General features: G+C 41.4%; 1 protein-coding gene across 1 annotated transcript in view; it reads left to right on the plus strand.

Moving 5' to 3' along the window:
* Window positions 1-2,060: 2,060 nt before the first annotated feature.
* Window positions 2,061-15,093, plus strand: part of DHX15 (DEAH-box helicase 15) — a 59,879-nt gene continuing 46,846 nt past the window's right edge. The window contains exons 1-2 of the mRNA XM_080641246.1: window positions 2,061-2,293; window positions 9,646-10,072. Of these exons, the coding sequence (XP_080497372.1) occupies window positions 2,223-2,293; window positions 9,646-10,072 (498 nt within the window). The 5' untranslated portion in view covers window positions 2,061-2,222. The remainder of the gene's footprint in view (window positions 2,294-9,645; window positions 10,073-15,093) is intronic.

The following is a 15,093-nucleotide window of genomic DNA, read 5'->3' on the forward strand; positions in this document are numbered from 1 at the left end:
CTTTTTTGGACCATTCCTGGCACCAAATCTTTCAGGCTGGGTTCCATGAAAAGTAGAATCTGAAGCAAAGATTATTGCCCAGAAAGTTTATTAAAGAGTACTAGGGTCAACACCTGTGGGAAGGTAGACGTGAAAGTGGGATCAGACAGAGGGGAAAACTGGGCTATGATGCTGTAGAGGGGCTGGTGGATGGCTCTTCTCTATTCTGGAGACTGTTCTACCTGAAAATCTAAGGTGGATCACCTAGACCCAGAACTCTACCCCTCCACAGAAGGAGTGTGAACATCCTGGAAGATTCTGGCCCTTAGTTACCCTTGTAGATTCCAGAAAGGCCAATATTACAGCTTTCTATAGATGAGCACTGGGATCAGGGAGAAAGTCTCGTCACCTTGATTTCAGTTCCTCCTTTACCAAGTCTTATTGCCACTTGGGAGAGGCTGATGCCTCTAAGGGTGGAGAGCTTCTATGGGGAGAAGTCTAACCTTCCCCCTCATTATTTCTCCAACATTTTAGAATACTTTATAGTTGTCCTCAAACTGGGAACCTGGAATATTTAGACTGAAATCTGAATTTTAATTCTGACTTTGGCACTAACTGGCTGTATGAGCTTGGGCATGATCTGGGGCTCAGGTTTACTCATTTTAAAATGACTTAAAAAGAGAAAATCAGGTGGAAACGTTTTTCTAGGTTTACAATTCAGTGTTTATGTATCATGACCTCTGATAAAAGTCAATATACTGTTAATTAGGGTAGAAAGTTGTACTGTATCTGTCATAAGTGAAGATATTCACTTTTCTTTGTGCTGACTTTGAAATGTGAATTTGGTGCAAAGATTTTTTAAAAATATATTTTATTGATTTTTTTTACAGAGAGGAAGGGAGAGAGATAGAGAGTTAGAAATGTGGATGAGAGAGAAACACTGATCAGCTGCCTCCTGCACACCCCCCACCAAGGATGTGCCCACAACCAAGGTACATGCCCTTGACCGGTATCGAACCCGGGACTCTCTAGTCTGCAGGCCGACGCTCTATCCACTGAGCCAAGCTGGTTAGGGCGGTACAAAGATTTTTTTTAAAACAACCTCTTTATCAGCTACAATATTAAGGTTGTATTTAACCTTAGCAATTGCAGTTCTGAGGATTGGATAAGATCCTGATTAGGTCTTCCCAGGCATCCAAACATTCATTTTCCATACTACATAGATCATCCAGCTTGGTTTGGTCAACAGATCTTTTTCTTGTGCATTTTTTCTGGGGATGAATGCAATTGAGCAAGCAGATAGAGTCTCGGGGAGAGATCCACAAAAGTCATAAGAGTCATCTTATCCCCAAAACTTGCTACGACTTTAGGGACAGCTCTAATGGCTGTGAGACTTCTGAACCTTCCTCTGCCTTAGAGTCCACATCTATAAAATAACACCTATCTTGCAGGGTTACTGAAAGAATGAGGATAGGGGTAGGGTTAAAACACCATGGCAGTGTATTAAAAAAGCACACGGGGAGGGGCGGGGAAGCTAATTACGTCCTTACTACCAATTTTCTCTATTCCATGTTAATATTAAAATACTAATAGGTTGAGCACATGTTGTTCGGGTTGGGTAAAAAAAGAAGGAAAAAATGGGTTATAGCTAGTTTTGACATTTTTCTCAGCTCATTTTCTTCCCTGCAATTGAGAGTGTCTCGTCGGTGGCTTCAAGTTCTAGAACTGGAGTTATAAAATAGTTGGGTTCCAGTCCTGGCTCTGCCCCTTACCAGCTGTGTGATCTTGATTGGTTTCTCAAACTCTCGGAGTGTCAGACTCTCCTAATGCCGGGGCACTACAGATAGATAGGATTTCCTCACTGGGACTGATGGTTTTCCTCTCTCAGTTTCCTAATCAGAGGGGCGTGAAGGCCTTTGGGGATCATCCGCTTAGCAGCAGCTCCAGTGCCATACAAGCCTGGAGGAGGAGGAGGCCTGCGGAAGAAGTAGGGCGGGCCTGGAATTCCCGCCTCCGATGCGTGCGCGCTCACGTACGCACGTACGCACGGCACGCTGCGGAAGCGCGTACGCAGGCCCAGCCCTCGTCGCCGCCGCCATTTTACCTCCTGGTTCCGGCCGCACGGTGTAGGCTGTTGTAGCGGGAGGGGTAGGGGCCCTCCAGAGTTAAGTAGCTGCCGTCGACTGCGCCGATAAGGCCGCCAGCTTCTCTGTTTTACTTCCTTCGTAATCGCACGCTCGAAGATGTCCAAGCGGCACCGGTTAGACCTGGGGGAGGATTACCCCTCCGGCAAGAAGCGTGCGGGGACCGATGGGTAAGCCAGGCCGGGGGCGCGAGGCAGCGGCTCGGGCTTTGTTGGGCGTCCCGGCGGGGAGCGGGCCAGGGCCAGTTTGGCGGAGTGGGGCCCGGAGCCCGGCCCTTTGTTTTCCTTTGGGCTCGCTTTACTAGGGCGGGTCGGGGAGAACGGCGCCACTCCGGGCACTCGGCCGGGCAAGGGCGCGGGGAGATGTGTTGCGCGGCCACCGCCCGGCCCATTGGGGAGGGTGAAGAGGCCTGTGGTGGCCACGAGGGCGCCTCTCCCCGGATTGAGCCAAGCAAGAGTCACTTGGAGGGGAGCGGGCGGGAGGAAAGTGCGGACCTCGTGGCCTGGGTTCCCGGGGTGAGGCCTGATGCCCAGGGAGGGGATGAGGCGGGAGTATTGGCTTCCGAGGGCATCAGGCACTTCTCTGCCCGAGCGGCCGGGGAGAGGGCCTTGGGGGCCGGTGGGGGTCCAGCCAGGAGAAAGGAGGAGGGCGGAAAGTGAGAGCCGCGCGTGGGTTCTTGGTGGCTGGTATGGGGGTGGCGGGAGTTGAGTGAGGCATGCCAACGGGGGAAGGGAGAGGAGAGGGCCGGCCGGGAGAGACGAAAACGTGGAGTATACCTGATGGGCCGGGAGGCCTGTGCTTTTATACTTTGGCGGGAGAGCGCGTGCCTCCGTCCATTCAAACAGTGCAAAGTAGACACTAGGCAAACTTCCGCTTTCTGCCCACGCTCCCGCCATCTCCTTTATTTCCTGCTTTGACCAAAACAGTGGCTATTGGGCATTCCTGGGATAGGCATTAGAAGGCATCGTTTTTTGCCAATAAGTTCTTTTTTTATTTTATTTTTTTATTTCTACCCCTCCCGCCTTCATTCGTAAATAGCTTTTGAAACAAGAAGACCCTTTTCAAAAAATGTTTTTAGTATTTCTGGCAGAATATCGCCTGTGGAGAGTTTGAGAGTCCAAATACTACAGACTCGTGGTGTTTCAGATTCCTTGCCCTTAGCGTTTCATGAAAGGTACAGATGAATTTAACAATTGCATCAAAATCATTTCTTGTTCAGTGTGAACTTTTATTCCTGAAGTAAAGGTATTTATTTGGATAATTCAAGCAAAACCACAAAAGTCTGGGTCTCCAAATAGTTTTATGGTTTTATTGTGTGTATTTGTTTCAGAATCACTGTTTCAGGTCATCTATATAACTTTGGTGAATTTTTGTTCACCCAAAGCCGTGTCTTTAGTATAAGCCAGGACAGGTTAAGGGTGTACTTTTTGACAACCTCCCTTGTGTTGAATACAGGAAGCAGAAGTATGTAGCATTTTAACCGTGTAAATTTCTTAGTTTACAATGTTAAATTTAGAAATCTCTAGTCTTTCCCTCCCCCCCAAAAAACACACAAAACTTTAGAGTGTTAGAGCTGCTTGTCATAGACTGTTTAGAATTGGAAGTGACTTTAAAAGAGAGTGCAATCAACTCCGCTTCAGGGATGAGAAAGGGAGACCCAGAGTTGTTAAGGTGGCTTATGCAAACTTACACAGTTCACACAGCTGGATTTAGATCCTTGATTTTTTATTTTCATTCTTAGCCTCTTTATTACAGCACACATACTATGACTAGTTAAGAGTCATTAAAGCCTATTTTAGGGACATTTATGATGGATCAGTAAAGTGGGGAACACTTGGTTTTTGGTTCCTGTGAAGCAAAATTAATTGTCATCTGGCTCAGATGCAATTGATGTCTATATGTGCACCATTAAAATGCTTTTCTTGGCATTAGTGGTCCCATTGCACATGGGTTGCTCCCTTTCTCTTGCAGAACAGGTATCTTTCTAGGTCAAAGGTGGTGACCTTATGATTGATTCTCTTGGTTATTATATGACTTCTACCTGTAATAAGGCCCAAGTTCTGAGATATTTTGGAGGGACATTTGTATAGTTATTTCTGTGTCACCTGAATATCATCTCATAAAACGAATTTTCGTTAGCAGTGAGTTTACCACGTTTATTAGTGCTTGGTTTTTTCCCCATGTATGTTTTATAATTTAAAAGTCACATTTGCCCTAGCAGGGATGGAGCGTCAGCCCTTGGACTGAAGGGTCCCGGGTTCAGTTCTGATCTGTTGGAGGCTTGGATCCCTGGCCCTGGTGGGTGCATGTGGGAGGCAATCAATGGATGTGTCTCTCACATCTATGTTTCTCTCTCCCGCTCCCTTCCACTCTCCCTAGAAATCATTGACAAAAATGTCCTCAAGTGAGGATTAACCAAAAAAAAAAAATCACTTTTGTTGACTGTCATGCAGTCTTGCAGATTATTTTTTTTAAGCCTTGGTATTAGCAGGTGGTTTTATCTGAGAGGGTAGGGTTGTCAGTATTGTGAACTTCACTGCCAAACATGGCTGTTCCATTTCCCCAGTACTGAGAAGGGAAAGTGATTGATTCAGGGGAGATTTCACTCAGATTCAAGCTCCCAAACTATATACAGGTTGGGGCTAACGTAGGTTTACAGCTTTGAACATGCAAAATAGTTTATTCTTTTTTTTTTTTTTTTTAAATATATTTTATTGATTTTTTACAGAGAGGAAGGGAGAGGGATAGAGAGTTAGAAACATCGATGAGAGAGAAACATCGATTGGCTGCCTCTTGCACACCTCCCACTGGGGACATGCCCGCAACCAAGGTACATGCCCTTGACCGGAATCGAACCCGGGACCTTTCAGTCCGCAGGCCGACGCTCTATCCACTGAGCCAAACCGGTTTCAGCCAAAATAGTTTATTCTTGTATTATTTATTAGTTATTGTATTATTTTCCATACAAACAATTATAAAATTACTTTTTCCTCCAGTCTGTATAGATTTACTCCTGTGTAGCTTTATTTATTCCTGGTATATTTTAATTTTGGGATCAGGTGGATAAGTTAAAGGTTTATGATAGAAACTGACCTCATTTTTTCCCCCATCGTCCCACAAGTTTATACATATAACTGAAAAGACAACTTACTATTGAAGTATGGGGGACATTTTTTGAAAATAGGGACATTTTTCACTTTGATGTTAGTTTAGATCAGTGGTCGGCAAACCACTCGGTTGCCGCTCTGTTGACTAATGAGTTTGCCGACCACTGGTTTAGATGCTTTATATGTATAAGCAACAATCACTACAATCCTCTGATGTAAGTGAGATTAACTTGCTCCATACATGAAGATATAAACAAAAAGGCAAAGAATTCCATGAAAATTTCATCTGTCTTTAATCCTCTGATGAACTTTTTAAAAAGATTGAATATTTGTTCATAAATATGAATTATATTTAATATCAGTGGGATGTTTCGATATATGTTTTTATTTATTTAGAAATATGTCAAATTATAGAATAGGACTACATTAACCTTTTCATTGGCTGCATAGTATTCCACTTGTGAAGGTGTGTCATAACTTTTTAACCAATTTCCTGTTCTTTGATGCTTTGGTAATTTCCCAGTCTATCATTTTGTAAATGAAAAGTGTGATGAACATCCTATGTGTACATGTTTGCACACTTACATCCTTATGAGAAGTTCCTGGAAGGAAGATTATTCTAGTACCTGTTATTCCATGTGGAATTTTAACATGGTATTGTAAATTAAAAAAAAAAAAAAAACCTTGAATGATAAGCAATATTTCATTTAATTCTTGAAATACCCCACAGGACATATGAGTAACCACTTTTTAAAGAGGAGGAAATAGATAACTGGTCATCTAGTTAGCTTAATTGCTGAGCTAGGATTGAGTACAGAACCACTGTTCAACAACTGTCATATTTTCCCCTTGCCAGTATTGTGGCTAAGTAATTATAAAGCACTGCTTTGATAGTTTTAAAGCATTATACCTCAACTAGTATATCTTCATAACAATGAAACTCCTTTATAATAAAAGAGCCTAATTTGGTCTAGCTATGTTGGCTTAGTGGATAGAGCAGCCTTGGACAAACTACGGCCCACGGGCCGGATCCGGCTGTTCTATCCGGTTCTCTTGCTCTCCCCTCCGCTCCTTTACTTTGAATTTATATTAGTTCACACAAACACTCCATCCATGCTTTTGTTCCGGCCCTCCGGTCCAGTTTAAGAACCCATTGTGGCCCTCAAGTCAAAAAGTTTGCCCACCCCTGGGATAGAGTGTCAGCCAGTGGACCAAAGGGTCCCAGGTTCTATTCCCGTCAAGGGCATGTGATTTGGTTGCAGGTTCCTCCCTCCCGGGCCCTCGTTGGCTTGTGTGGGAGGCAACCAATCAATGTGTTTCTCTTACATCAGTGTTGTAGCTGCCCTGCCCACCCCCGGGACCTATGGAGTGCTATAAATGTGAATTGTTTTTACTTAGATCAGTTCTTTAAAGATTCTTTTATGTTCTGTGATTTTTAAAGATATCCAGTCTTTGAACCATTTGTGGCTACAGTGCTTCTTATTTTGCTGGGCACATTTCTATTATAAACTGTTCCTCATTCACATTTTGGGGCAATATAAATACTTATTTAATTAATGAGCACCTTAGACCAGAGGCAGAATGAGAGAAGCAAAGAAAGGATAACTAATAGAATGTTTCAAAGATAGGCTAGGAAGCTTAAGATTTGAATTGATACTTCATCTTGTATGTTTATTAAGTTTTCCTTTTTTTCTTTGAAATCCTTTTGTGCCAAATGGGATGCGAGACTATCATCCCAGCTTGTATGTCCTGTGGTGTGCATTGGGATATATGTATGTGAATATAAATAAATTCCCATAGAATAAACTCTTCTATACTAATAATAGACATATATGTAAATTGACTGTACCTCTGTGATGCCTACAGCCAATCAGGAGTGAGTATGCAAACTAACCTGACAAAGATGGGGTGCCTGTGGGCAGCGTGCAAATGCGCAGGCACCAAGCAGCCAGGGGCAGGGTGGGACGTCCACCCACCCTCCATGTAGTTGGGGCGATGCAGTGGGCATCCCCGGGACCCCACCCGCTTCGAGCCTGTGGCCGGGGTCCTGGGACGATGCTGGAGTGTCTGGTTCTGTCAGCCCAGCCTGAGGGCGGCTGGAGTTCGCAGTCCTTTGGGTTTGTGCAGCCCCTGGACCAGAAGCGGAAGCCCAGAGCGCGGGGAGCACCAGGAATGCTGGGAATCGTAGTTCTGGTGGCAGACCCGTTGCGGGATCTCCTAGACACTAGAGCAAAGTGAGCCTGGAGCAAGTTACTGTTGCGGGTGGGGGATGGAGGGAATGCAAAGGTGAGAGACATAAGTAAAGTCACAGTATTGAGGAAAAATTAAAGGGAAGATATCCTGCAACTTCTAGGAAATCTCCACCAATGGAGCAAAGAAAAAAAAAAGGTCTCTATTCTGTGAGCAACAAACCAAACTGGGTCGGGGTCTCAGACAATTCACTCATATGATTGCAAAGACAGAAACTCTCAGATTGGAGAGGGTGCAGTTTGGGCTGAGGGACCCACCCCCCATGCACGAATCTTCATGCACCGGGCCCCTGGTCCTATATAATAAAAGGCTAATATGCAAATTGACTGAACTGTAGAATGACCAGTCACTATGACATGCACTGACCACCAGGGGGTAGACACTCAATGCAGGAGCTGCCCCCCTGGTGGTCAGTGTGCTCCCACAGGGAGAGTGCTGCTCAGCCAAAAGCAGGGCTCACAGCTGGCGAGCACAGCGGTGGTGGCAGGACCCTCTCCCACCTCCGAGGCAGTGCTAAGGATGTCCCACTGCCGGCTTAGGCTTGCTCCCCGAGGGCTCCCGGACTGCAAGAGGGTGCAGGCCGGGCTTAAGGAGCCCTCCCCCACCCCCCAAGTGCACAAATTTTGTGCACCGGGCCTCTAGTATATATATAAAAAGCCAGCGACGGGAACGCTGTAACGACCCGTATCTATGACATCCACTGCGGTCAGCGAACCGGCCCGATGGGGGGTGGGGCCAGCTGGCCAACCTCCCGTGGCCCCCCACCCCCTGGCTAATCCCACCCCTAATGGGGCCTCACCATCCTGATCGGCCCACAGCTCCTCCTTTGCTCGGCCTCCTATCGGGCAGGGCTGTCTGGCCAACCTCCTGCCATCCTCCCCACAGGCCCGGCCCTGATCCGCCCTTATTGGGGCCAGGCTGGCCGGACCCCACCTGTGCACGAATTCATGCACTGGGCCTCTAATTTATATATATTTGGGAAGGACGAAATCAAATTGGTTAGTTTATTTCTGTAATTGGGGCACCATCCTTCCTTCTCTTGGGTTTAGCATTTTAGCTGTATTCTACCAATTGGGGGTTACTGTTGCCCAGCTGATGTGCTGTTACAGAGAATTAATGGTCTTCCACTCTGCTTCTGACAATCAGGGTGTAGGAAATTTGTATGTCTTTGAGTGTTATGAATAAGGAGCAGTGACATATCTAGTGGCTTTTGTCATAGCTCCATGTTGTCTATTTCAAGTCTAGGTCCAAACACCTTGTGGCAAGTTTGTCTGCCATAGGACTTGGTCTGAAGTAAACTGGATTTGTAGAATGAATAAGCATAGATTATTTTTAAATTACTGATATAGGGATCATCTGTAGTAACGAAGTAGATACTAGAATTGACTATTTAAAATTGGCCTAGTTTCATATAGTGCACATCTGTACAATTTTAAATAATGTAGTAGTGTACAGAGGTTTACAAAGTACTTCCAATGTTTTACTCTTGCTTTAAGGATATCATGCAAGAGTAAATGAAACAGAAGAATAAAAACTGTTTATTCTAAGAAAAACTAATTTTAGTTTTTCTTATACAGCAATGTATGCTTATTGAACAAAATTGGGAAAATGCTGAGAAGTATAATTCATATTACTATAATGTGAAGTGGAATTGTCTTTGTGTCTAGAAGCAGTATTCTTGCTAAATTTTGAACACAATGCTAAGTGCAAAAAAATACCTTTTTACATACTTGGAGGACTCTGGGCGTTTTTGATGTCATCCTTTCTTTTTATCTTTTTCTTTTTATGCCTGATTGGCTTCTATCTTTTCCCCACCCTGCCCTCAGTATTGAACTTCTACCTAGAAAGGGATTTTATTTTACTTGCAGAAGATTGAGTTCTTGTGTTATCTGATGGCTAAAGGTTGTGAAGAGACTGTCCCTTAACAGAATTTGAGGTGTCATCAAGAAAGGGGGAAGGATGTTTAATGCGTGAGGCATGGAGAGTCCTTGGTTATAAGTTCTCTTTTATTCTGGTACTTAAGTAATTCATTGAGTTTTATATCAGTGTATTGATTTGGTTGTTGGACATTTACTTACTTTGTGAATATAACACTGCTGTGAACATAAATTTTACATAAAATTCAGAATGTGAATTCTAATTTTCTTTCTTTCTTTTTTTTATAGGAAGGATCGAGATCGTGACCGGGATCGTGAAGATCGGTCTAAAGATCGGGACCGAGAACGTGATAGAGGAGATAGAGAACGGGAGAGGGAGAAAGAAAAAGAGAAGGAATTGCGAGCTTCCACTAATGCTATGCTTATCAGTGCTGGATTACCACCTCTAAAAGCTTCCCATTCAGCTCACTCAACCCACTCAGCACATTCAACACATTCTGCTCATTCAACACACACCGGACATGCAGGACACACATCACTTCCACAGTGCATTAATCCATTTACCAATTTGCCCCATACTCCTCGATACTATGATATTTTAAAGAAACGGCTTCAGCTCCCTGTTTGGGAATACAAGGATAGGTTTACAGATATTCTGGTTAGACATCAGTCCTTTGTACTGGTTGGTGAAACTGGGTCTGGTAAAACAACACAGGTGAGTTATTGTATACCATGCTACAAGTTTTATTAATGTTTAAGTTTATTAAATTATGTTTATTTGATCTTCCTGGTCATTCTCATTGTCTGCTGCCTGGTAGGGTATCTTGAAAAATGGCTGCTTTGGTGTTTCATACTTTTTAGTGACTTTCAGAGTTGGAATCCAGTAGGGAGTACCTATTTTCTGGAGTCTGTAAGGGGAAATAGCAGTGCTGTTTTTTTTTCTGGTTTTGTTACATTAAGGATGGCAGAGTGGTGTTCTCCCTCCCATTTTGACTCTGGGGTTGTACAAAATTGGGGTTAAGGTTTATTTTCTAGTGCTTGGGTGAAGAAATCTGAACCTTTGAAATGGTTTCCACTTTTGTCATTCTTGCTTGTTTCTTTGCATTGATTTGTGTTTTGTTTAGTAATTGTTTTGAACCATGTGATTATTATCTGTTTTTAAAATGGAAGAGCTAAAGTTAAAGTCTCTTTATTCCTGACCTCCATCCACCTAGATAACCACACACACACACACACACACACACACACACACACACCCCTCCCCCCCCCCCCCCTCTAAACACTTACTAGTATCTTGTTAGTAATACAGCCAGAGCATTTTCAAACATGGGTGAGCCATTTTTGCTGGGTCCATGTTATTGACATCTAGGCTGCTCTAATGGTTGCTTTGTATGAGCAAGTATTATCTGTAGGATAAATTCCCAGAAATGGGAATTGCCAGGTCAGAGGATTATTTGTGTAATTGTGATACATAAAGCCAAATAGCTTCCTATAGGTAACATATTAGTTTACCTTTCCATGAGCATGCATGACAGCATATGTGGGAAACGATTAGCATGTTCTACTGAACTTGAAGCTTGACAAATCTGATAGGTGAAAAATGGTATTTTAGTGTGATTTCAATTCACATTTTCTTGCTAAGACTGAGGTTAACCATATTTTCATATGTTCTAACGATCCATCAGTTAAAATTTTCAACTTGTAATTCTTGGCCATTGTAGGAAATTTGGAAAATTCAGGGAAGTGTTGAAATGAATTTAATGATTACTTACAATTATTAATATGTTGTGTTTCCTGCTGGCCTGTTTTCCATGTTACGTACCTATGATACATGTTTATATTTAAGCATACTGCATGTACAAGTTATCCTTATTTTAAATTACATATGCCACAAATATATCAGTTTGAGTATTTCATGGAGGCATTTTGAAGGCCACAATAGCAATTAATGTAGGAAGCTTTTATTAAAGTCTACCCATAGTGATTTTTCTTTTTAAATGAAGGAAAACTTAGTGTTGATATTAGGAACTGAAACTTGGTTTACTTTTATCACCTGACAGAAATTTAAAGAATCAAATACATGAAAAGATATAACTCTGAAGCTTATTAATATCATAGTATTTTTAATAATCAATTCAACTAGCTTATGTCATTTGCATAGTATTAGCACCCATTTAATTAGGTAAAGCCAGGCACTGTGTACTTTGTATGTATTATTTAAGTTTTTCAACATTTCTGCAAGGAAGTTGTTAATCACCATTTTATGGATGAGCAAAATGAGGTTTAAATTTATGAGAATATTAGAGAGGCTTAGTGGATTTCCCTGGGTTACATTGTAGATTTAGATGGGCTCAATATTTAACTTTTTCCCTTTGTCTCACAGCCAAAGTTTTGTGTTGTGTTTTTTTTTTTTTTTAGATGAGTTGAGTAGCAGTTAGTGTAGAGAAAGGTCCATTCAACTCAAAACAGGTTTATGATTATTTTGATTTTTTTGTTTGTTTGGAGATTTAAAATATTTTGATACTTAGGATTGCAGGAGATTTGAGGGGAAACTGAACAGTTAAATAATGAATTTCACCCAAATGCTCTTTGGTATACTCTTAGTAAACTCAGAACCATTAAGAGTACTCAGCCATATTTTGTTTATCTTACTGTGCCTAGCAGAAAAATGAAATTCTCCAAACAGAATCAAATAATGACTGACTTGATTGAAATTCAATAAAGACATTTTACATTGCAATTCAGTATGCACATGTGGTTCCCATGTATAAGAAACTAAAGCTAGTTCAGCTAAGGGACAGTATGAGCAATGTCACAGGTTTAGAGAATGGAAAGCATTGTATGCCCTGGATAGAGTGTTGTATGTTTAGAGTGAGGTGGGGTTGGTGAGACTGGAGCAGTAGGTTGGGCCTTAATATATCTTGTTGTAGATTGAGGTGCCATCAGCTTTTCTTTTTTTTCAATCTTTATTATTGAAAGCATTACATATCCAGCAAAGCTTTATAATTGGAGGGGAATGACAAGGATTTTTACAAAATGTCCTGTCTGGTAAGAACGTTGGTGACAGACTATATAGGAGGTTAAACAAAATTTTGACTCTGTATGGGGTAGTAGAGTGGAGAATTAACGATAGCTAGGAATTAAGGTGTAACTTTTTATTAAGTAGGGGGCCTGGGAGGAATTAATAAATATTTGGAAGAAGGTGAAATAGTTTTGGTTTTAAACTTGTTGAATTTGGGATAGCAATAAAATATTCTTCAGGTGGAAATGACCACCAGGTTAGAGTTAGGATTGACATTTGATGTATTATAGGTAGTATTAGAAGTCAGAAGAATAAGGCCACTCAAGATAATATATAAAACAAGAAGACTAGAGGGTTGAGGATCTGTTTTTAGGAAGGTGGTCACAAATGGAGGAAGGAAGGAGCTGAAAGAAAGAGTTTTAGAACATCTGATCCCTGGCGTGAATAGCCAGTAGCCTGCATATTTCAGGGCCTACTTCCTTTCTCAATGCTATTCTTAGAAATATGAATAGATGGATTAACTTAGCGACTCCTTAAATATTGTCTGGGAACCTGTGAAAGTCCTTGAAACTTACAAAGTTCCTGGATTTTATTTGTACTCATACATGCAAAACAAAAGTATTGCAGAACATTCAAAATAGAAGCAGATAAAAGAATCCAGTTGTCTTCTGTTATCCTAGACAGTAGAGATAAGCAAAAATGTAAAACATGTATTCTTGCTAGGCGTTTTTTGCTTTGGAAGATGTAGTTATTTTCATAGAAAATGTTTGTTAACATGGTATGAATTTTTATTAGGAATTAATATTTTAACTTTAATTTCCTAATACATAAATCTATTAGTTGTTTGGCATCCTAAGTTATTTTAAGAGTATAAAGAGTTTCTGAGATCAAAAGTTTAAAATGGCTGAAGTAGCCAAAACTGTTTATATCTTATTTTTAAAGTGAGCAATCCATTTCACTGGGGTGAATTTTAAAAACCTATGAGCATTCTTGCCTTGAGAATTTTGAAGTAATTTTAAATAGCTTTAATTGAGCAGTGAATTTTTTTTATTTCATTTTGTTTGGTTTTATGAAGTACTTTTTGTGTTTGTGAGAGGCTTGCTGAAATGAAGACTGACCATCTGACTGGTAGCTATGATGCGCAATGACCACCAGGGGGCAGATGCTCTTGCAATCTTCTGTCTATATCTGTATATATGTCCTTGAAGGAAAACCACTTAAACTTTTTGGCCTGTAGGTTTAGACTCAGAGAGCCACTTTTCTTGTAGTTGAGTATTTTTATTCATTTACAATCCTTTAAAGATATGCATTGCCCTGGCTGGTTTGACTCAGTGGATAGAGCATCAGCCTGAGGACTGAAGGGTCCTGGGTTCGATTCCTCTCAAGGGCACAGTCCTGGGTTTCGGGCTCGCTCCCCAGTAGGGGGTGCAGGAGGCAGCCAATCAATGATTCTCCCTCATCATTGATGTTTCTATCTCTCTCCCCCTCTCCCTTCCTCTCTGAAATAAAAATATATTTTTTAAAAAAAGAAATGCATTGTTGTGTTCCTAGAGAAGCAGTGTAACCACCCTTCCCTCTTTCAGATTGTCAGTAACAACACATCCCAAAGTTATAGAAGTAACCTAACTAAAACATAATACTAGTACGCAATTAGTATTCTTTAGGTATTATTGTACAAATTCTATATATAAAAAAAAATCCACATGCTTTTTTTTTTTTTTTGCATTAGAGTCTGATGGGTTTTTGAAAGCTTTGATGGAAATCCATCATGTCCTTGTATCGGTGGATTCCCATTTAATGTAGAAAAGTGCCTAGAGTTTTCCCATGTGTTTTTTTTTCCAGGTAATGAGTGAAGAACCATGAAATTATAGACCTAGTAGCTTTTATTGATGAAATAGGGAGGAAATGCCCTGTCATCATGGCAGTCAACCAACTTGTGCTTGCTGGTTTTTCTTCCTTTCTCCTTGGCTGCCCTCCTTTCTTCAGGGAAATGCTGCTGCTGCTTCTCTAGGTCCTGTTAAATCTATACGACAGTGACTAAAATTGACTTTTAGTATGGTACCTAAGGTGTTGCCAGTTTGCATACCTCTCCTAGGTTCTGCTGGCTTATGAAACAAATTTGAATTGAATTAAAAGATAACAGCTATATAATTATAAGTGGATATGATTTCCAGTTTCCTGCATTTTGTAACTCAAATTGTATAGGAATTTAAGTTATAGTTTCTTTGATTTTTTCTTTTTTTGAAACTAACCTTTGTTATAAAGTAGAATTTTTTCTTAGTTGGATTTTCCCCCCAGTGAGTAGAGAAATGGTCAATGGTGGAACTATTGACACTGTACAGCAGGGGTGGGGAATCTTTTTCTGCCAAGGGCCATTTGGATATTTATAACATCATCCTCAGGCCATACAAAATTATCAACTTAAAAATTAGCCTGCTATATTTGGTCAAACATGTAACTAACTCACTCTAATACCTTGGCAGGGCCAGACCAAATGATTTTGAGGGCCTAGTGCCACTGTTAGCCGCATGTTCCCCACCCCTGCTGTAGAGCATATTCTGGAAAGCCTCAGTGGACCTAGCCTACTCAGGAGTACAGTTATGTCAGTGTTAGTCATTGACCCTTCCTTGGCTTAGAGTGCTCATTCTATTATAAGTTTGAGTCATAAAAAATAATTTGTGGTGTGCCTAATTGAATTTTGTGTTCAATTATTC

This window comes from Plecotus auritus (assembly GCF_963455305.1).
Source record: "Plecotus auritus genome assembly, chromosome: 1".
NCBI classification, from domain to species: domain Eukaryota; kingdom Metazoa; phylum Chordata; class Mammalia; order Chiroptera; family Vespertilionidae; genus Plecotus; species Plecotus auritus.